This window comes from Canis lupus, chromosome 30 (assembly GCF_048164855.1).
Source record: "Canis lupus baileyi chromosome 30, mCanLup2.hap1, whole genome shotgun sequence".
In the NCBI taxonomy this organism is placed as follows: Eukaryota; Metazoa; Chordata; class Mammalia; order Carnivora; family Canidae; genus Canis; species Canis lupus.
In genome coordinates, this window is record NC_132867.1 from 18,651,177 (window position 1) to 18,673,109 (window position 21,933).

General features: G+C 36.8%; 1 protein-coding gene across 2 annotated transcripts in view; it reads right to left on the reverse strand.

The window, feature by feature from the left end:
* Positions 1 to 21,933, reverse strand: part of TMPRSS15 (transmembrane serine protease 15) — a 118,456-nt gene that overhangs the window by 12,735 nt on the left and 83,788 nt on the right. For both annotated transcript variants that reach the window (XM_072806609.1, XM_072806608.1), the window contains 3 exons: positions 11,285 to 11,380; positions 7,372 to 7,421; positions 7,029 to 7,203 (listed from right to left, as the gene is read on the reverse strand). In XM_072806609.1, the coding sequence (XP_072662710.1) occupies positions 7,029 to 7,203; positions 7,372 to 7,421; positions 11,285 to 11,380 (321 nt within the window). The remainder of the gene's footprint in view (positions 1 to 7,028; positions 7,204 to 7,371; positions 7,422 to 11,284; positions 11,381 to 21,933) is intronic.

Below are 21,933 nucleotides of genomic sequence, written 5' to 3' on the forward strand. Positions count from 1 at the left end.
ATCACCTGAAGTATTTGGTAAAAATTCAGATTCTTAATTTGTACCTCCAGAGATTCTAATTTGGAAGATTGGAGTGGAACCCAAGAATCTTCACTTTGTAATTACTATTGGGATATTGAGCAATATAGAATCCTCCCTAGCTTTTCCATTCAACCAAAGCCAAGAGATAGGAGAAGACAGCCTTCAGGAAAAATCGCTACAGATGGGGGGGGGGGGTATACTTACTATGTTTTAAAAATATATTTGTCTCAAAGCATCTACATGCTAGTGAAACAAGGGAAAGTTATAGGATAGAAAACAGGTGAAGACAAGAACAGGAGATAGCCCCATTGGATAGGCAAGTGCCAATCTGACACAGGCTAAAGATGGCAGAAGTAGTGTACCTTGAAGCAGGGGACATTGGCTGAATTTCTGTTGCATAACACCTGTGCCTGCCCTGTTCATGCAGAATGTTTTTCTTAGTAGCAAGAGAAAGAAAGGCACAAACTGGGAGGCAACAGAAAGACATGTATTCCTGACTTCTATCACCTCAAATACTAGCACGATTCTTGGTACACAATAGGTGATCCTTAGATGTTGCCCCAGATGGAAGGAACTAGTGCTATGACACTCTAGGTTGCTGTGTGCTGATGTGTAAATAAATTCCCTACTCAGAGTGTGAGGATGCCCATTTTTATATGGGATATATGGCAAAATAGTTATGACAGAGCAGCACAATATGCTGAAAGGAAAAAAAAATCAGTGGGTACCTATAAGTCTAAACTGAATTTCTTTTTTGTATTCTATCATTAAAGAAGATTGTACTTTAGTCAAATCTGCCCACTGCCAACCCCAATGTTTACCTCCAGCACAAAATTTTAGATCTCTATTATTATTCTCCACTAAATGGAAAAAGTATTACTCAATGAAATAATGAAATCCATTAATGAAAGCCATTTGTCCAGCTTTCTCAGGCACAATCCTAGGGCCACCATTGATTCTTTCTAACTGGGTCTTCCTGGCTTCACTATTGCTCTCTCCCGATGATGTCACTCTTTGTCTTCCAGATGGTCTTTCATCCCATTTACCGTAACCTCCTGAGTCCCCGCCAGAGCCCAGGATCTGGTCTTGCCTTCATCTCCAGTCTTGTTCCTACCTCTCTGCCAACCACTTCCTGGCCAGCAACAACAGCAGCCTTCTTGAAGTTTTTGGAACAGGCTGATCTCACTCCTACCCCCAGAGTATTCGAGTTGATATTACCTCCTGGGAAATTTGTGTTAAGTTTCTCTCTCATCTCTTTAGATTCTCCTTGGATTTTCATTTGTTGTGAAGCTTTCTGTCACTACTGTATCCAAATGAAGCCCCCTGCTCCTATCATTTGCTTTCTCCTTATACCACTTTTTCTTCCTTTGCTGCACTTATCACTCCCTAAAATAAAATATTTGAGTAATTTTCTAGGGCAAGGACATTGTTGGTCTGTAGAGCACTATCATACCCCAAACTTAGAACAACACTTGTTCTAATCTGTTCTAGTCCAATAATGTGATTCAAGATGATAAATCAGTTTTCAAAGTAAAAATAATCTCAAATATCTGGCACTGGAGCTTCTAGGAAATATTAGAACTTTTGGGTGGAATTACAACTATAATGAGATATCTGCTATTAAGAAATATGTTATTAAAGTGCTTTGCCAGAGGCAGGGGTGGTGTGTGTGTTATTGGTGAAAGGAGTAAAAAATAAAACTAAAAAAACAAAAACAAAAACAAAAACAAAAAACCCAAACAAAAAACAAATGAAAAGAAAGAAAAATACATTATTAAAAATAGAGCTAACCGAATAGCATCAAGGAAATAGATTATAGGTCAAGAAAAACTTCACAAACACATAATTTTAAGGGACAGACATCATATTGGAAATTGGTAAAACTGAGAAAGGCATTGGTTTATAAAGTCCTAGTGATACAAGAGAATTTTAACAATTGAAAAGCTGACAAGCAGCTCAAACTTGAAATACCTTAAAAAAAGTAGCCAAGATCTACTCTAAACCAAAAACCAGTAAGTCTATAGTAATTTTTGTAAATCAAAAATAAGTGAATTTTCTTAGGCTGGTAGAGATTTCAAGATTAAGTTAGTGACTTACTGGTTTTTGGTAAAAAAGAAAAAGTATTATAGAATTTCCACAACCTGAAGGAAATAATACATTGAACTTTGTAAAGCCATCAAATAGGTAGATATATAGAGAAATGAATTAAAACCATGATGTTTATGTATTAGGGTAAGTTTTAATAGAAACAAAATAATTTTCTAGGTACTATATTTGTGTTTATTCTGTGTCCTAGTCCTATTTAAAGTATTTGAGGCACTCAAATGAATCCAAGTTTTAAGTTGTAATAGAAGTATCAATTAAATTATGTTATTTTATATACCTAACTACTCAAAAAGTTTGCTTCAAAGCTTTATTATCAGTTTAAATAATTTGATACTAAACAAAATGTGAATAGTAGTACGTATTTCTTGCCATACCCAAAATACCTCATATATGAAATAACCTATTTTAGGAATATTAACACCTTCTTCAAGGAATTATTTCAATAAAGAATGAGATAAATGTATTTGGTCTTTTCTAAAGGGCTTCTTAAAGAATGAAAGATTGATGGGGTACCTGGGTGGCTCGGTTAAGCAACTGCCTTTGGCTCAGGTCATGATCCCAGGGTCTCTGGGATCAAGCCTCCGTGTCAGGCTCCCTGTTTAGTGGGGAGCTTCCTTCTTCCTCTCCTCCTTCCTCATCCCTGCCCTCCACTTGTTCTCTCTCTCTCTCTAAAAAAAAAAAAAAAAAAAAAAAAAAAAAAAAAAAAAGAATGGGAGATTGGCAAGAGATCTCTCTATGTATAATTTCATCATTGATGTGTGTGTATTTAATACGTGTGATCCAGACTGTGAATCTACATATACCTGCCCATCTAAGAGGCTGAACAATGGTTGCTTCTGGAAGCAGAGATGGTGATTGACTGAGAAGGAGGGATAAGAGAATTTTGCATGTGATGGAAATGTGTCGATAGGAGTGTGGGATACAAAGGTGTATTCATTTCCAAAACTCATTAAATTGTGCACTTAAAATTATGTATTTACTCTATGTCAGTGGGAAAAAAATGAAAAACAAACATCAAACCATGACAAGTTTGCTTTATAGTGAGGGTTGGCAATTCTCAAACAACTTGTGTTCTAAACTTAAGCAAATCTACAAATATTTTGTGGATAGTAGGGACAGGTTTCTTACTATTGGGGACAGGTGCTGCAAACACAGGAGAAAAGATCAGAATGTACCCTGTGGTAATCTATTTTATTTGGAATTGTCATTTTGAGTTCATATTTGTAGGTGTATAGTTACATCTATTGAGAGGGTCTAGGAGTAGGACACAGCAGCTGTAGCAAGGAGCACACAAGATCTTGTTTTTTAAAATGTGGAACTAAAAATAGCTAAATGGAATGGGGGTTTCTTATAGAAAGCTTGATTTAAGGACTAAGGTAGAAAAAGCACAAGATGAACCTGGAACATCTTATTTTGCAGAAAGTAAAGAAGTTCTCAAAGCATGGAGATATATCAAGACAAACAAGTAGACAAGCTTGAAGGGTTTCACCAAATAGGAGGACTTTCTATAAAATAACTTGCTGTATTAAAAAATAGCCAAGACAAGAAAAACAGAAAGATAACCCGGTAGAAAATGTCTTCAAGATTAAAGGTGTAGTCAGTAAATGCAGTGCATTATCTTGGATTAGTTTGTGGGCAGAAAACATAGAAACAAACAAGAAGGTTACAAAGGGCATATTTGGGACAATTGACAAAAATGAATACATACTATAGATTAGATAATTGTATCACATTAATGTTAAATTTCCATGCTTTTGTGTGATTATATAGGAAAATATCCTTGTTCTTAGTAAAAATACAGAGTAAAGAGCACAATGTCTAATCCACTGCCAAGTGATTCAGGAAAAGTATTTCTCCAGACTGGGGAGAATGAAAGAATGATAAGGAAGTTTTCATACCATAAAATTGAAACAGTTGGTGGATCTCAGTGAAGGTATACAAACATTCCCTGTACTATTATTTGCAAATTTTGTGCATGCTTGAAACTGTAGTAATATAAAAGGTTTAAAAAGGAAATACACTCAATGTCTCCCGGGAAAGAATAAGAATCTTCTTTCACAGACCTTTCCTGCACAGGAACAGGAGCGCAATAGGAATTCTATTGTACATTTATGTAATTCATAGTATGCGAAAGTATTGCATCCTCTTACTTTGGTCCTGATAATCACTCTCGGGGGCAGATGTCTTTCTGAACACACTGTGGAGGAGGATACCGAAACAGAGCTACCAAGTGACATAAGGTCAGTAGCATTAGTAGGATCAAAATTCTGCCCTCTGGTCTAAAGTCAACCTTGCCTTTAAACCACAGTTGGTCCATGCTCTCCAAATCTGTTTTAAGGTTCAAAAAGAAGACAAACCAGTGACAGAGAAAAAGAAGAGGCATAGTGGAATTTCATGACATCCAGGAACACTGTGGCTGGGGGATGGGAACGGGAGTGTGGACAGTAAGAATGTATACAGAGAAGAGCTGTCCAATTAAACCATTTAACCACCTGCAAGTTAAAACACCTGCACCAGATATACATTTCTTGGGAAAGAAGAAATAATACCACTCAGTGGCTTTGGAGAGCAAAATGCAAGGTGGGCGAGGATGAGTTTGAATTCGTCACAATTCTATTACAGCTTACACTTGCTTGTTTGCTTGTGTTCAGATTGAAACTGTGAAAAGATATTTTATGTCTTATATGGTTAAACATGTGTTTATATTGGATGAAACTGTTTTTCCATTTCTTTTGTGGCTTGAAAAGATACGATATGGGGATCCCTGGGTGGCTCAGCGGTTTAGTGCCAGCATGGTCCTGGAGTCCTGGGATCGAGACCCACGTCGGGCTCCCTGCATGGAGCCTGCTTCTCCCTCTGCCTGTGTCTCTGTCTCTCTCTTTCTCTCTGTGTCTCTCATGAATGAATAAATAAAAAAATCTTTAAAAAAAGAAAAGATACGATATGGGTAGCATTGACCTGCACTAAGTACATCTGTGAGGTAGATAAATGAAAGATGCCACTAATATTACTACAAGCCTGGCTGACATTTAGAAAGCATATGTTCTGCAAGAACATCAAACGGACTAATTTAGCAAGTCCAAGGTTAATACGGGAGGTCGCTAACTTACTAAGATCTGTCTTTGTGCAATAGAAAATGACAATGAACCTGTAGCCAAAGATATCTTTTACTTGGAAATTGAGGTTTAGGTTACCCACCTGTGGCATACCAAGGCATAGAGCATGAATAGGTAAAAGTTAAAGTCATGTTTAGCAGGGGATGGGAAAATTGACTGCCATAGACATTTGTGATGTGGTTGAAAACAGAATAAAATATAATTATCCAGAGGCAGAAAAGTCACGAAGGGGTAGTTTAGGTATGGGACGGGCTGTAGTTTACTCACCCAGTAGAGGGTGTGATGTATAGAACCAAAGAGCTTTGGGTATAAACAGGTAGTACCTTGGGTAGTCCTGTTGGAGCCCAGGTGATCAGTCCAGTTGGGATCTAGCTATTGGGTCTTCATTTCAGATTCTTTGGGTTCTGAGTTCAACTTTGCTCTCACTCTGGTCCAGTGGGATCAACCACTCATTCCTTCTGCCCCTCACTCCCATCTCCCAAATAATTATCATAACTTTTTGCATCTGACAATTTGTCTCCGTCCATTCAAGAACTTTCAATGTCCGTGTTGGTAGGGAGCTGATTTTTTTTTTTTTTTTTTATCTGATTAACTACAGCTATGTCTTCCATCCTTGAGCACATGTGGTTCTTTTCTCAAAGATTCTGGACGCTGGCCACAGAGAGGCTCATCCTAATCCTCACAGCTGAGGTCATTCTCTGGAGGCTTCTTTTACTCAAGGGCAGGAAATTGCCCTAGGCAGGAAATTGCCCTAGGTCAGGGCTTATGAATCTTCTATGAAGAAGCTACCTTTTTTTTTTCTGGCCTAATTCATAAGTGTTAGAATGGGATTACCTAGGAAGGTGAAAGCAGAAAATCAACATGTTCTTGGGGCCTAAGAATATTTATTTTCTCCATCTTTTCTTCCTGTCCTTCACCTGCTCTTTTTTCCCCTGTGGTACTGCTTAGAGTATGGCTGCTTCTAGAGGGAGAAGATAGATCTTGAATTCTAAGATCTACCTACTTTTTAAAATTAAAGACTTATTTATTTATTCATGAAAGACACACACACACAGAAAGAGAGAGAGAGAGAGAGAGAGAGAGAGAGAGAGGCAGAGATAGGCAGAAGGAGAAGCAGGCTCCCTGCAGGGAGCCCGATGTGGGACTCAATCCTGGGACTCTGGAATCATGCCCTGAGCCAAAGGCAGACACTCAACTGCTGAGCTACCCAGGCACCCCTTAAGATCGATCTTCTCTCTATGTATTTTGTCATATCATGTAATCAAAGAAGAGTCAAATCTGGTTTGATATTACTTCTAAGTTTTAGTTATGAGTAGCATCAAAATAGATCTCACTTGAGAAGGAAACATTTTTATCCTAATTCACAATGAAGTCCTTACATGTGAACTTCTAGAGCACAGTTTATTTGTAACATGAGGGCTATCTAAAGGTGCTTTTCTGATATTGACAATTTCTGAAATATTGGCCTGATTGATTGATAACCAGCACAACTTACACATTCAATATGAATTTTACACCTTTAAAAATTCTTACCTGTGTAGGTAAGAATTTTAATTTTTACATACGTAGGAAACACAATACTTGATGCAAGTATCTAATGAAGAATGAACCTCCATTTAACTTTCTGTATTTTTATATATGACTTTAGTGGGAATATTATTGATGCTATATAGTATCATAAAGAGCAGGAACATTTCCCTGAGTACGTGAGGCTGCATGAAGTGGGATGCACCATGTCTGCTGTGGTGTCTCAATTTGGAGGGGACACTGCGATGTCACACTCACCCATACACACAGTGGGCAGCAGACACCAGCCAGTTGTTGCTGATGAGAGAAGCACCACAGAGCAGATGGCCATTATAATAAAGAGAAACAACCCAGGGCCAGGCTCCTTCTTTGGCATCATTTCCTCCAATGATCTTTGGGCTGAATTCTCGAGCCACCAGTTTGTTTCCACACCCTATTAAAATAATTGAAGAAAGAGCATCTATTTTATTTTGATGGATTTCCTCTGATTATGAAAACTGAGTGGATCACTACAAAATAACCTCAGGTGATATGCCCCCTCTATTCCGAATTTTAAACAGAAGGCTTGAAGGAAAGAAAATATGACAAAATATTTACTTACACTTATGGTTACATTGTAGCAGAATCAATGAATCTTGGAAACATTGTTCACTGTAATAGAAGAACAATTAAATTTCAGAAATTGTGCACCTAATGTTTTAAAACAGAACATAATGCACATCATCTTATTTTTTTAGTAGAATTAACCTTCAAATGTAAGTATCATATATGAAAAATGGGGAGGCTGATACATACAGCAAGAAAATCCTTAGTTTGAACTCCATTGGAACTGAGTTTGAGCCCTTAACTCTACCACTTACATTTCATGTGATTTTGGATAAGTTACTCAGTGTCCCTGAGATTCAGTTTTGTCATCCATAAAATGGGGGCAATAGTACTTACTTTACTGGAATTTCGTGAGAAGTAAAAAGAAATGTTTGCACTGGAGTTATTATTGTGCCATACACACAATGATCTCTCAATAAATGATAGTTATTATTAGCTTGCTTTAACCAATCTTGCGTTTCATCATTCTATAATACAGAATATGTCTCAGTGTGGCTAATTGGAGAACTATTCAGTGCCTGCACTGTGTATGAGGCTGTAACTCTACTCAGAAAATTCAACAATGAATGAATCACGGGCTCTGCTTTCAAGGGAAATAAGCATATAAACAGGAAAATACGAAGTGTAGACATATATAATTTAATAACTCACTACCTGTTTAAATATTTGGATACAAACTTTTTTTTTCAAAGCTAAGGATTCTATTTTAAACAGTAATTTAAACAAAGGAAAATAGTTTAAAAGTGTGTCATACTTCCTGACCACTAGAGATCAGTATAATACAAGGAATTAAATCACTTGCTCACACTCTCCCTGTGGCTACGCAGATATTGGTCACGTTGAAACAAAAACGTACACAAACATGTAATGATTTCTACTTATATATTTAACTGCATCTGTTGCACATATTATTTAGGTGTTTGAAATTTTAGGGAAAAATTTCCCTAAAACAAGACTCCAAATCCATATGAGATCCCAAATACAATCAAAGCAATTCGGTGTTTCTGGAACATACATGGTAAGGTTTACTTGAAATCACATGCATTCATACTGTCCAATTGACATATCGTTGAGAATAGAAGGTAATTTTAATTGAAATATAAGAAAATATACTTATATTTTATCAATACACAATGTGCATGCATGTATATCTACCTAGATATGGGAATATCTATATATCTATCTCTATATCTATGTCTATATCTTTTTTTTTTAATTTTTTTTTAAATTTATTTATGATAGGCACACAGTGAGAGAGAGAAAGGCAGAGACAGAAGCAGGCTCCATGCACTGGGAGCCCGTCGTGGGATTCGATCCCCGGTCTCCAGGATCACGCCCTGGGCCAAAGGCAGGCGCCAAACCGCTGCGCCACCCAGGGATCCTTATGTCTATATCTATATCTATCTATATCTATCTATATTTATATCTATATATTTATAATTCCCCAAAGAAGAACCCTCAATTAACTCCCCTTCTGTTATATACTCATGGTTGAGAGAGAAGTTGTTTCTAGAATGCTTTCCAGCATACTTTCAAGTTCATCCAAACTCTTTCTATATCCATTACTCATCAGTGAAAATCCATGTTTAAAATGCCTCAGCATTCTTAGATATTAAATGATGCCTACTGCTCTGTAGTATGTACGAAACTGATGATATTCTTTTAGGCAACCATAGAAGAGTTGAATAAATTTTAAAAATTAAAGTAACTATTAAGTTAACCTGATAATGGAACTGAACTTTGCCCCTCACTCTCCATGCATTTCAGTTAGTCAAATGTTTCATGCGTAAGCATACAGATGCAGGAGCTTAGTGTAGAGGAATAAATTGCTTAGTGCCTGGTCAGAATGAGCAGTGAATCCACACTTCGTCCAGGTATATTTAGAGAGATTGGAGGAAAGTGGAATTACTGTCCTGGCCTTTGGTCCTGAAATCAGAGCTAACTTAGCCCTCTGGACATGAAGAAATATAAGAAAATACACTTTAGGTTTTATTAATAAGCAATGTGCAGGCATGTGTATCTACCTAGATATGGGTATATCATGTATGCAGTGACATGATCCTGTGTCTTTCTCTCAGCCCTGTGGGGCCCTAGTATGATAAACATGGATGGGTGTGTATCCATTGTACTCGACAACATGGGCTTTTTTGTTGTTGAAAAGGCTATGCTTTTTCTTTCTTTCTCCTTTCCAGAACTGCTATTTAAAGTGAGCTGTTGCCTTGGGGAATTTGGAAGATAACACAGTAGAGTGGAAAAGCAGAGCGATGTAGGGTTGCCTACGGCTTTGGAAACTTGTCCTAGTCACTTATCGACACCAAGCTTCTGTTCCTTTGGCCTTAGAGTAGAGCAATACTCCCTAAGTCATAGAACTCTTGCTTTTCTTCTCTTTTTCTTTTCTTTTTTTCTTTTCTTTTCTTTTCTTTTTTCTTTTCTTTTCTTTTCTTTCTTTTCTTTTTTTCTTTTCAGACTTTATTTGTTTGAGAGAGAGATGGAGCACAAGCAGGGTGAGGAGCAGAGGGAGAAACAGACTCTACGCTGAGCAGGGAGCCAGCCCATGTGGGCTCCATCTCAGGAACTCTGGGATCATGACCTGAACCTAAGGAAGATGCTTAAAAGACTGAGCCACCCAGGTGCCCTTCATAGAACTCTTTCAAGTAACATAAACATACAGACAATAGGGACAGCACTGATACTGCCATCTTGACGATAAGCATGGAATAACCCACATCTGCTCTGAAACATGCATATGCTGAGATGAATTTTTAAAACCATTTATCCTTTGTCCTTTTTCTTATTCTTAAAAGTCTACAAGATACAAATAAAAGAAATTTTCAGTGTGCAAACTGCTCAAGATTGATAATGCTAATGTAAATTTAGACATGCTTATAGAAGGAAATCTCAAAATCTGCTTTCTCACTTGAAAATGCTTTGATTCCCCCCCATGAGACTAATAATATCAGTCAAGGACCAGCAAGCATTCATATGAAACATTCAATTGCAAAGTCCTTGGTACTAAAAATATTCCTTTATCAACTTGTTATACTGGTTCAGCTCACAGATATGATAACTTTTCATGAATAGTTGAATAATTACATAATTTCATTTTTCATCATTAAGTATGTTATACAAAAAACTGCAAGCTAATGCACCAGCAATGACATCTTAAATCTTTGTCAGTACTTATGGCTTCGTCTTGGAGTTACTGTCTCCTCCCTTCCCTGCCTCCCCCCTCCAGTTGGCCTTTAATGGAACTGTAAAATTCAAAAGCCCATTTCAACAAAAAAGTATCATTAATGCACAAATAGGAGAAATGATATAATCTAAGCTAAAATAGATCTTTGAATACAGGAAAGATGTTGCTTTTTTAACATTAGTAAAAGCTATAAAAATGAATCTAATTTTAAAAAAGAGAATATGTAGGCCCAATTAGAAGTCTGGAGTCCTTCACTTAATACTCATGTTCTATTTGCTAAGTACCATGACTTTCTCTCTTCTCTTGTCTTTGGTTGATAGCTAATTTGTGTCGTCCTCTTTAGTCTGACCAACAGTGGACTTACTTATCCCAGCTCTCACAATTCTTTTCCTTGGGGATTTACTTGTTTATGAATCTGAAGGTAAGGATAGAAAGGACAGAGAAGTAAAATTTATTGAATCTCTATCAGTGCATAGCACAATTATATATGAAGTATCTCATTTGACTGTCTTACTGTATACATGAGGATTAGGCAATGTTTTCAGATAGGATCAATTAGGTACTATTCGAGATTATCTGAATAATAAAAAAGTAAATTAATAACTTTCAAGATTTTATGGCTAATATGTGGTGGCATTAAAATCTAACAAGTTTCAAAATCTATCTTCTTTCCAGTTCAAGTACAATTAGTCCAAGAACAGATTTTGGGACCCACCTTGGTGTTAGTATTAAGCTGCCATTAGGTGCTGTGTTTAATTTCACAAATGGTCCACTCCCAGTAGAGAAGATTGGCATTGATGAGTTTCCACTCCTATGGAAAGACACATAGAGGCAAAACAAAACACAAAGATCCAAAACTTAAATTTCTAGTTATTTAATACTGTTGACACTAAAAAAAGTATGGGATTCCATACAAAAAGACTAATATTTTAATATAAAACTTCAAAAGCTTTGCTAGATAAAAGATGATATAAATCAATAGAAGAATTATCCATAATGACATGAAATATAATTTTAATTTTTGTGTAATATTTCTGGTTGTTTGCATGCTCAAATACTGTTTAACAAAATTAAAACCAGTGCATATATTACTTGGGTATCTGATTTTTTCATTTTACTTTTCTATGTTATTCAATAATTTCCAGAATGATCAATTTTAATGACAACCTCACAGAATTGTGGCACCATAATTTATTAAACTTTTTTCCTGTCAAGTGTAATCCATCTTTTAAAAAATGCATGTTGCCTAAGAACAACCTAGAAAAATAATATCTTCAGTGTTTGCTTTTCCAAAGGTTTCTTTGTTCTTGATATTTCATTCAATTCGAAGTCTAGCAAGACCTAATTTAAAATAAGAAGCTATGTGATTGCTCTGAAAAGGGAGTATGTAGCTTGGACCTCCAAGTGTCAACTCATGGGCCAGGGTGGGATGGAGAAAGAGACACTCTCCATGTGACAAAAGACATTAAGTTATTAGTCTTTCTTATCCCTGAAAACATGTTATATCCGTGCTCTCAACTGTGAACCATAATTAAAGATGTCTCTGTTATCCTGACTCTCTTCTGTAGGTTTCGCTGGAAACTTTTAGCTTCTTAATCTTGTTTCCTGCCTTTCATTTATTCCAGATTTTAATCCTTGCATAAGAATATGATTTTAGGTTGAAAACATCCTGATTGCTGCTAACTTCTACTGGTTTAGCGGGCAGATGATCCGGTTTTTATCTTTTGGGATAACACAAAGGATCCACCTGTTGCCTCTTCAGAAGGACGTCCAACACTGTAGTCCACACTGTAACCAACACTCACCCTTTTCTCTCTGTTTACAGGGAATTTCCAAGGAACACTTATGGCTGTTATGATCAATCAGAAGATAAGAACTAAGTTGAGAGTATTTCCTGTCTCCTTCAGATGGGCCAACATCTTAAAAAACCTGAACGTATTTGTCTGGTAACTTTCATTCACTGAATAGAGAACTGAAGCAATGGAGCCTCTATTTAATGTCCTAGAATTCAGCGCCTTGAACTTTAACTTTATAAACAGATAAAAGTAACTCTAGCATACAAATCAATGACTATTCGTTCATTAAGGACACCTGAAATGATTTTGCCAAAGGGAGAATGGGCGCTGTCACTGTTACTGTTAAAGACTCAGGCATTCCCTTCAGGCAAGCGGAAGCATCATTTTATATAACTATTTATATAAAATGTCTTTGTTATAGTTCAGAAAACAAAAGAGGCATAAAGACCTCAAAAGGCAGCAGAGGGTATGGAAATCAGGAAAGCTCTGGGTCAGGAAGGACTGTAATAGAGAAACATTATATTTAAGGATTTATGCATTCAGAGAAGATAGAATGTGCATCAAAACAGATATCAGAGGACTTTGAATTTTACCCTGGTGCAACTTTTGGTAGAATTCATCACACTAATCTTAGCTTTTAAGCCAGTTGATACTTATCCAATTTGAAGAGGCTCTAGTTGTGTCGACTTTGCTTGCAGGCTCCAGAAACATCATTATAATGGGTTGATGGGTGCTCATCTTTGCTGTAAGGGTGGGTCCCTGCTACTCTCCATTGTCCCTTTTAGATCTATCTCTTCTCTTACTGTTTTTGGTCACATTGTTAGGAGTTATTTGAACACTTAGATAGTCAGGGCCAGGGGCCCTAACAAGAAAATATGGAGTCAAGATGGTTTAAAGAAAACAGCACTAACATCACGTTTTATAGCTTAGGCAGGTGTGCACTAGCATTCTGTTTTGCAGCTTTTGCAGAAGTGACTTCTGCAAAATGTCCTAAAATAAGACAATTAACCACAAGGCATTTGTCCCTATCATGAGCAAGGAGGGCAGTTAAGACAATAAGCCCCAGATTTTATTTATTTATTTATTTATTTATTTATTTATCATTTATTCATTCATTCATTTATTTATAAAGATTTTATTTATTTATTCATGAGACACACACACACACACACACACACACACACACAGAGGCAGAGACATAGGCAGAGGGAGAAGCAGGCTCCACGTAGGGAGCCTGATGTGGGACTTGATCTCGGGACTCCAGGATCACGCCCTGGGCCTAAGGCAGGCTCCAGGGATTCCCAAGCCCCAGATTTTAACCAAAGAAAGACCATCAGCACATAGACATTAACCTAATAGATAGACAGACACGTGACCAAAGTCTTGATTGGCACAACTCAGCATACCCTGATTGCTTAAAATAATTCTGCAAAAGAGCTCGTAAAAATCCTTACACTTACAAATTCCTAGAGCAACCCTCTGGGCCGCCCCTCCCTCTCTGGGAGCTTTATACTCTTGCTCAATAAACTTTGCTGCCCATCACTCTTCGTCTGGTTTACCTCTTCATCCTTCAAAGCGATGTGACCAAGGACCACAGGCACTAAAAGCAGAGAATTCCTGCAACAATATTCTCAATATCATTATTCTGCTTAATTCCTATATGTGTTGGGCATTCTTCTAGTGTTCCTGACTCTCCATGACCAAAGATTTCCAAAGTATGTTCTAGAGGCAAGCAGTATGAGCCTCCAGGGAATGTACTAGAAATGCAAATTGCCTAGTCCCACTCTATACACCCCAATCAGAAACTCTGGGGGTGGGGTCCAGCGTCTGTTCGTTGATATACCCTCCAGGTGATTTTGATGCTTGCAAGTCAGGGAACCCCTGTCAAATCCAAATATAATATCTATTTTTTACTTGTTCAGGGGGTCAGCTTTTTGGCTTCCAAAATGACTTCTAGTTACTTGATAGGTGGTTTGTTTTAAGGCACTGATGAAGTTAATTCACATTTTGGGCCCCACAGAATGGAGGCCACAGCAGTGGCCTGGCCCACTTCACAGATCTAAACCTGGCAGCCCACACAGGAAAGGCCTCCTGTCAAGAAATCTTCATATACACCATCACAATCTTCCAAGTCAGCTTTCACTAGCCTACTTTGCCCTAGAAAATAGGACCTGCTAAGCTTATAAAGAAATTCCTGACCTCCTAGCCAATGGTGCCCTGCTACCTCTTCTAACATTCCACAAAGCTTCCTCTTGCCCAAGGTCACTAAGAAAGGCTGCTCCACTGCTTGTGAGGCACTAACTATACTCCCCTGATTGACGGATTGTTTTCTCTTGAGTAAAGAACATCAGACTCAATACTAAATTGTTTTAGTTTTGTCATTTGACAACATTCATAACTACATAAAGGAACATCTTGAAGGGTGATTCATTAAAAATATATCTCAAAGGGGCTCCTGGGTGGCTCAGCTGGTTAAACAGAATCTGCTTAAGACATTCTTTCCCTCTCTTTTTGCCCCTACCTCTCCCTTGCTCCCCCATGTGTGTGCTCTCTTTCTCTCTGTCTCTCTGTCTGTCTCTCTCTCTCTCTCTCTCTCTCTATATATATATATATATATATATATCACTTTTCCATTATTTCTACCTGTTTTGATTCCATCCCTTGACTCTTTCTCCCTCTTTTCAAAAAAGATTTTATTTATTTATTTGAGAGAGAGAGCAAGAGAGGGAGAAAGAGCACAAGCAGGGGGAGGGGCAGAGGGAGAAGCAGACTCTCAGCTCATCAGGGAGACTGATGAGATGCAGGGGTCAGGGCTCGACCCCAGGGCCCTGGAATCATGACCTGGTTAATCAGACGCTTAACCAACTGAGATACCCTGGTGGCCTCTCTCTCTTTCTTTTTTTAATTAAGTAAGCTCTACACCTAACTCATGACTTGGAGATCAAGAGTTGCATGCTCTATCAACTGAACCGGCCAGGTACCCTCACAAGCTCTTTTTATTACAGACCCTGAGAAGATGTATTAATATCTCTGGAGATTCAAAACAAAATTTGGACAAAATTAAATTGAAAACATATTGAAGTGTTATTTGTAAATAAGTTTTTAAAATCTAGTATCTATTTATTATACACTTACCACTAGCATTATACCATGATGGAATTGGCAAGTAAATTTTAACATAAGCCTATTCTAGGAGAAAAAAATAGACTAAAGGCAAAGCTTAAAGAATATAAAATATTTAGTAACAGCTAATACTTCTACCCTTGGATTCTCAAATGCTGTTCCATAGTGATGTTTTCACTATCTGGCAGAGGAAAAAGTAAAGATTATATGTGCATATCGAAAAAAAGATGTAGTTTATATTCTGAGATTGTCTTCTCTAGATTTCCTCTACGAGTCTTAAACTTACATGAGGAAACAGACTGAAGTTAATACAACAGACATATTGTTTTGAATATAGAACATAGGATAGAATAACTGAGACATTCCTTTGGAAAAAAGTATAAAGTATTCACATAATCATTTTTTGGTCATATATACTGATGCCAGCAACCTGAAAGCAGTGTCTAGAGGCCATCAGTTCATACAAACATCTCCAGGTGTCCATGCTGGATGCTAGAATTTGGAGTTTAATTTGAGACCGATTACTTGCATTTCAAATCCTGCCAAATTCAACTCATCCTTTTCCAGACTGAACACAATTTATTCCAGTTTGTATTCACAGTAAACAGAATATAAGCTGCAGAGAACATTTACAACAAACTATTTCTTATTTTAAGAAATGATGGAGACAATAAAGTATATTTAAAATATTCTCAGCAAATGAAAGGTTAGCAACCTTTTATTAGCACCATTTATTTTTGAGAAACAAAATCTCAGAAAAACTGAAAAATTGAATTGAGAGAGAGTAACTTCTATTAAGCTCTGTAATTAAAGCACGCCACGGAGTTGCTCCCTGCCTCAGTTTCCTTTTCTTTCCCACAAAACTAGTTTTTAATTTTTACAGAGAAACTGTCAAGATTATGGCTAGGGTTTGCATTTTTTAAATTCTGGAAATTTTTACTCTGCAGATTTAGATAACTCTACCACACATTTGCACAGCTGTTTGAAATCTGTAGAAATTTGGTATCACATAGAAACATGCCCATAAAAAAAAAAAAAAAAAAAAAAGAAACATGCCCATATAGCATTACCTTGTTGACGTGCTAATGCCTCCTGACTACCCATTTCTAAACCTTTATTATCATCTGTATAGGTTATGCATCCTCCAAGGGCTCCTTTGGCTTCAGGAAAACCTTATTCTATGTGAGAAAAGAAGCATATAAATGCAATCCACCATCATTATTTTTAACGTCATATATGGAGTATAAAAATACACTCAGAGATGAATTCTAGGGAGCAAAAGAAAGATATCCTGGAGGGTCTTGTACAGTATAAATCTTCTGTGTCTCTTCTCAGGACTGCTTGGGTTTCCTCTTTTGTCTTGATCCTCAGACTGTATTTGCCATGATAAGAATTCCTCCCTGAAGCAGGAGCTTAGGTAGGGACGTTTTAAGCTGTTGGACACACTAAAGCTAAACAGAATAACAAATGTTGCAAATGCTGCAGCCAGGCATTGTTGCTCATTTCACACCCCAAAAGGCTTAAGTCATGAATGGAGCTAGGTGGGATTATTCTGAAAAGGGTTTTAGAGAAGGATGGACCCTTTTTCAGGTTGGAGGGAAAGAATGGGATTGATTTGGCAGGGCAGAAGGTGGGGAGAGTGGTTGAACGGGGCGGCGGCAGGTTGGGGGGAAGATGAATGAAAGGAGTTGGAGGCAAAGGAGAGCAAAGCATCCTATTCAGAGAGTCAGGACATGAGGGCAGTTAGGTAAACAGCTTGACTGAACTGGACACATTTCAGCTACAACTGCTTAGTCCTTTACCACATTTATGACAACACACCTAGCACTCACCTAACACCACCATAGTTTGGCAAACAGTTAAACTGGATTATTTTCGGATTTTCTGACCTGGACATCTAAGATTTTGTGGCACACAGAAGGAAAAAAAAATGCCAGTGGAAAAAATTATCTTCACCTGATCAATTTCCTCCTTTGTGTGAGCTACCATCTTAAGAACAAGAGAAAAATTGATGGGTCAGTCTGGTAGCTGTTCTGTATTATCCCACAGATTTAATGATATTAGGAAGGAAACAAATTCCTGGCATTTCCTACCTCAAGTGTGGCAGAGAGAAATTAGACTCAAGGGAGGTTGTCAGAGACAGGATCCTTATGCTTAACATCTTGGAGAATGTGACCTTAATCCCTTGTACTATATCATTGACTCATTTGCAACTTTATTTTCTTACCTGCCACTGGAGTTTATTTATTTTTGGGTAAGAGGCATATGGCATACACCGCTACATTTACTAAGAGGTGTTCTCAGTGCACATATTTCTTTTTTCCAAGTTTTTATTTAAATTCCAGTTAGTTAACATATAATGTAATATAAGTTTCAGGTGTAGACACCTTCTAGCAACCCTCAATTTGCTCTCTATAGTTAAGAGTCTGTTTCTTGGTTTGCCTCTTTTATTCGCCCTATGTTCATTTGTTTTGTTTCTTAAATTCCACATATGAGTGAAACCATATGGTATTTGTCTTTCTCTGACTGATTTATTTCACTTAGCATAATATTCTCTAGCTCAATTCACATCATTGCAAATGGCAAGATTTCATTTTTTATGGCCGGGTAATATTCCATTATTCCATTGTGTGTGTGCGTGTGTGTGTGTGTGTGTGTGTACACACTCATCTTTATCCACTCATTAGTCGATGGGACATTCAGGCTCTTTCCATCATTTGGCTATTGTAGATAATGCTGCTATAAACATTGGGACGATCAGTGCACATATTTTTTTTTTTAAAGCATTACTACTTTATAAGGACATGCATGCAAAATTTCCATTAGAATTTAGTGTCAGGAGAAATCTGTCTTCCCTATGGAACTGGTAACATTTATCCTATCTCACAATTAAAATGATGCAATTTTTAATGTTCTCTTTTTTGCACAGGTTTCCAGGAATCTCAGAGAGAAATACTAGTAATGGTGCTGACCCTGTACGTTTTATAGATGTGTCTTTTTATTTCTTCAGACCTTATTTTCAGCTACTATTCTATTAATCTTACTGCACATACCTTTTGTAATAAATCACCCCAGTTTCTTTTGAAAAGGTAAGCGTATAAAGCAAAGAAGAAGATGGAAGGATATGAGAAAAGAAAGAAGGGAATAGGGAAGGGAGGAAGGAAGCAAGAAAAGAAGGAAGAATGAAAATAAGGGAAAGTGGAAGAAGGAAAAAAAATTTTAAAGATTTTATTTATTTATTTATTTATTTATTTATTTATTTATTTATTCATGAGAGACACAGAGAGAGAGGCAGAGAGACAGGCAGAGGGAGAAGCAGGCTCCATGCAGGGATCCCAATGTGGGAGTCAATCCCGGGTCTCTAGGATAATGCCCTGGGCCAAAGGCAGATGCTCAACTGCTGAGTCACCCGGGCATCCCTAAAGAAGAAAAAATTAAAGAAGGGGACAGAAGGTATATTGTTCCACTAGATTTTATCAATTTTATTAAAAATGGCCCTTGGTCTCATAGAATATACAGTATTATTTACAGGTTGAGGAATTGGAAATAGTTTTTAGGAGGGAAATAAAATGAACGAGAAGATTTTGGTTATTCATTTCACAGAGCAAAAGTTTTCTTCTGTTCTCAACTATTTCTGTTTTAGAATATTGAAGCTTCCCCACAAATAACAGGATCTAAGGATACTAGTCCGTTATCTGATATGTCATTTGCACTTAGAGAGGAGCCTTAGCAAGAATTTTCTGTGGCTGAGGTCGAAGAGGTTGCTGCCTGTGTTTCCTCTAGGATTTTGATGGATTCCTGTCTCACATTTAGGTCTTTCATTCATTTTGAATTTATTTTTTTGTGTACGGTGTAAGAGAGTAATCCAGTTTCATTCTTCTGTATGTGGCTGTCTGCACTGTATGTTAATTAACTTGAATTTAGATAAATCTCTCCCTCCAAAAAAAAAAAAAAAAAAAAAACCCAAAACCAGGGTCTAAGGAAATGATAAAGGATGCTGGCTTATACATATGGATTGAGTAAGAAAAAGTCTTTGAGTAAAAAAAAAAAAGTCTGTGCCAGACTTTTATAGACTAAATAGCTATATGTTGTAGAAAATTTATTGGTAGATGATTCACAATTATGCCAAACATAAGGGATATTTTCTTAACCCTTTATATGTAGGATTATAGTCTCAACAATTTCTTTGCTACATAAATTTCTCTGGGGTTACGAAACACCCATTAGAATAAAAGTCAAAATAAAAAAGACAATGAGAATTCTCCCTGAGTTATGTCAATATAAATAAGTTACATTTCATATAAGAGAGTCCACTAAATATTTAGTGGGAGAAATCAGGAATGAATTTTTCAGAGAAAGCAATAAAACCAGGCTACGGTTGGTGAAAACCAAGCAGCAGATTTTTCCCCCCTTTTAATGATGTCCTTCTTACAGAGGTTTCTTTAAAGTCTCTACTTTTGTTTTGATCTACTGGGCAAGAAAGGTTTTATTTTTTTAGAGAAGTTAAAATAGGCTGGTGTCAGAAAAAAAAAAGACTAAGGAGTCACCTGGGTTAAGTCAGGGATGGCCCTCAAGCAGGTTGTAGTAGAAAAAAAAAGTTTGATGTTTTGTTTCATTTCACTTTGTTTTGTTTTTAATACCTGATGAAATCAAAGTGCCAGACTTTAGAGATAGATACTTTGTACAAGTTCTCTGTTTTCTACTGAAACAAGTACACAAAAGTTCATGGGTTACTTTGGGACAACAAGACTACCCCACCAAAATCACCTAGGGCTCTGCAAAGACCTGAGATCTCTAGGCCCCATACTAGCAAGGTCTGGGTCTGTGGAGCTACTTCTTGTCTGTGATAATAAGTAAGGGATTTGTGGTTAGATAAGAGATAATTACAGAACTAACTCTTACTAACCTTTAATTGAAATTTAGTCTTTTTTGTTATACAAATGTAGGTGACTAACCATTAACACTGATAGCAACACCTATAACTGTTGGTGCATACATCTAAAAAATTATTTATGCTCACTTTTCGTCTTATAGTAATCATTAGAACTGCCAACATATTTTATTCAATACCTAAATAAAATATATGTAATAAATATATATATAAATAAATATATCTATTACTATGACTAATTACTAATTACTATGACTAATTACTATTACTAGATACTATACATATCTATTACTATGTCATATTTATAATATTTTGATAGTTATTTTTTATTTAACAAGTTTTTTTTTTAGAGAGAGAGAATGTGTGAGCAGGAGGGGCAGAGGGAGAGAGAATCTCAAGCAGGTTTCACGCCAACTGGGAGCCCCCTGCGAGGTTGATCTCATGACCCTGAGATGAAATAAAAAATTGGACACTTAATTCAACCACCCAGGTGCTCTTTGATAGTTATTTTTTTTAGGAAGTTAATTTCCTTTGTAATTATATGTATTTTATTTTTTACACTTAAATATACAGTTCTAAGAAGAGGTTAGTAAATTTTAGTAGCCTGCCAAAAGTGTCCATGACACACAAAAGAAGCTTAAGAAAGCCTACCCTAGATTACAGTTCTCAAACTTTAGCATCAGAATTGCCAGAAGGGCTCTTTCAAGCACAGACTGCCAATCTTACTCTAGACTTGCCCATGCGTAGGTCTCTCAGGTGGAGCTCCAGAATTTGCATTTCTGTATGTGCATTCCAGGCTTGCAGATGCTACTAGTTTGGTTCTGAAAATCATATGTCAAAAACCACTGACCTAGACCACACTGAATCCAAATATCTGGGTAAAAGACGAGGTGATTCTAACTATAACCAGGTATGGGGGCTGCTGATCCAACTTTTGGATTACAAATCAGTGGTACACTTACTTTCACTCCCTTGGCCATAGCAGAGAGAATTTCCCAACCACTGTGCTTTTCATAGTCTGGTAAATAATAAACTTTACTAAATATGAATCTTAGAAAGTTCTAAAATTATTATGCTTTGCTATAATTATTTCTCCTTACCTATATTTAGTTAATTCACTGCTAATTTTAAAATTGGAAAAAACATCAGAGTTATAGTTTGTATATCAGGTAAATGGTGAACTTTTTAACTTGGTAAAATACAATGTTTCCACCATCTTGCCCACACCTGCCTCTCACCCCATCCCACTCTAGGAAAATAGCTAAGAACACAATAAAAATTTCCTTTGGTGCTAAACTTGCAAATTAAAAATTAAAAATAACAGAAAATAGTATTTAATTATTTCTGTGTGAGGTTAGCAAATAAAAAATAAGTCATTTAAAGTAGAAGTTAGTAGTTACATTTTTTTTTTCTATTAATTCCCGTATCTTATCTTTGTTGTTTTGTGTTAAGGCTTTTCCCACATGGTTGAAAATTTGGGGACAATGATGGGAAATATGGACAAAGACAAGAACACTTTTTGCCTACCAATTTTTAAAACTAATATGAATCACA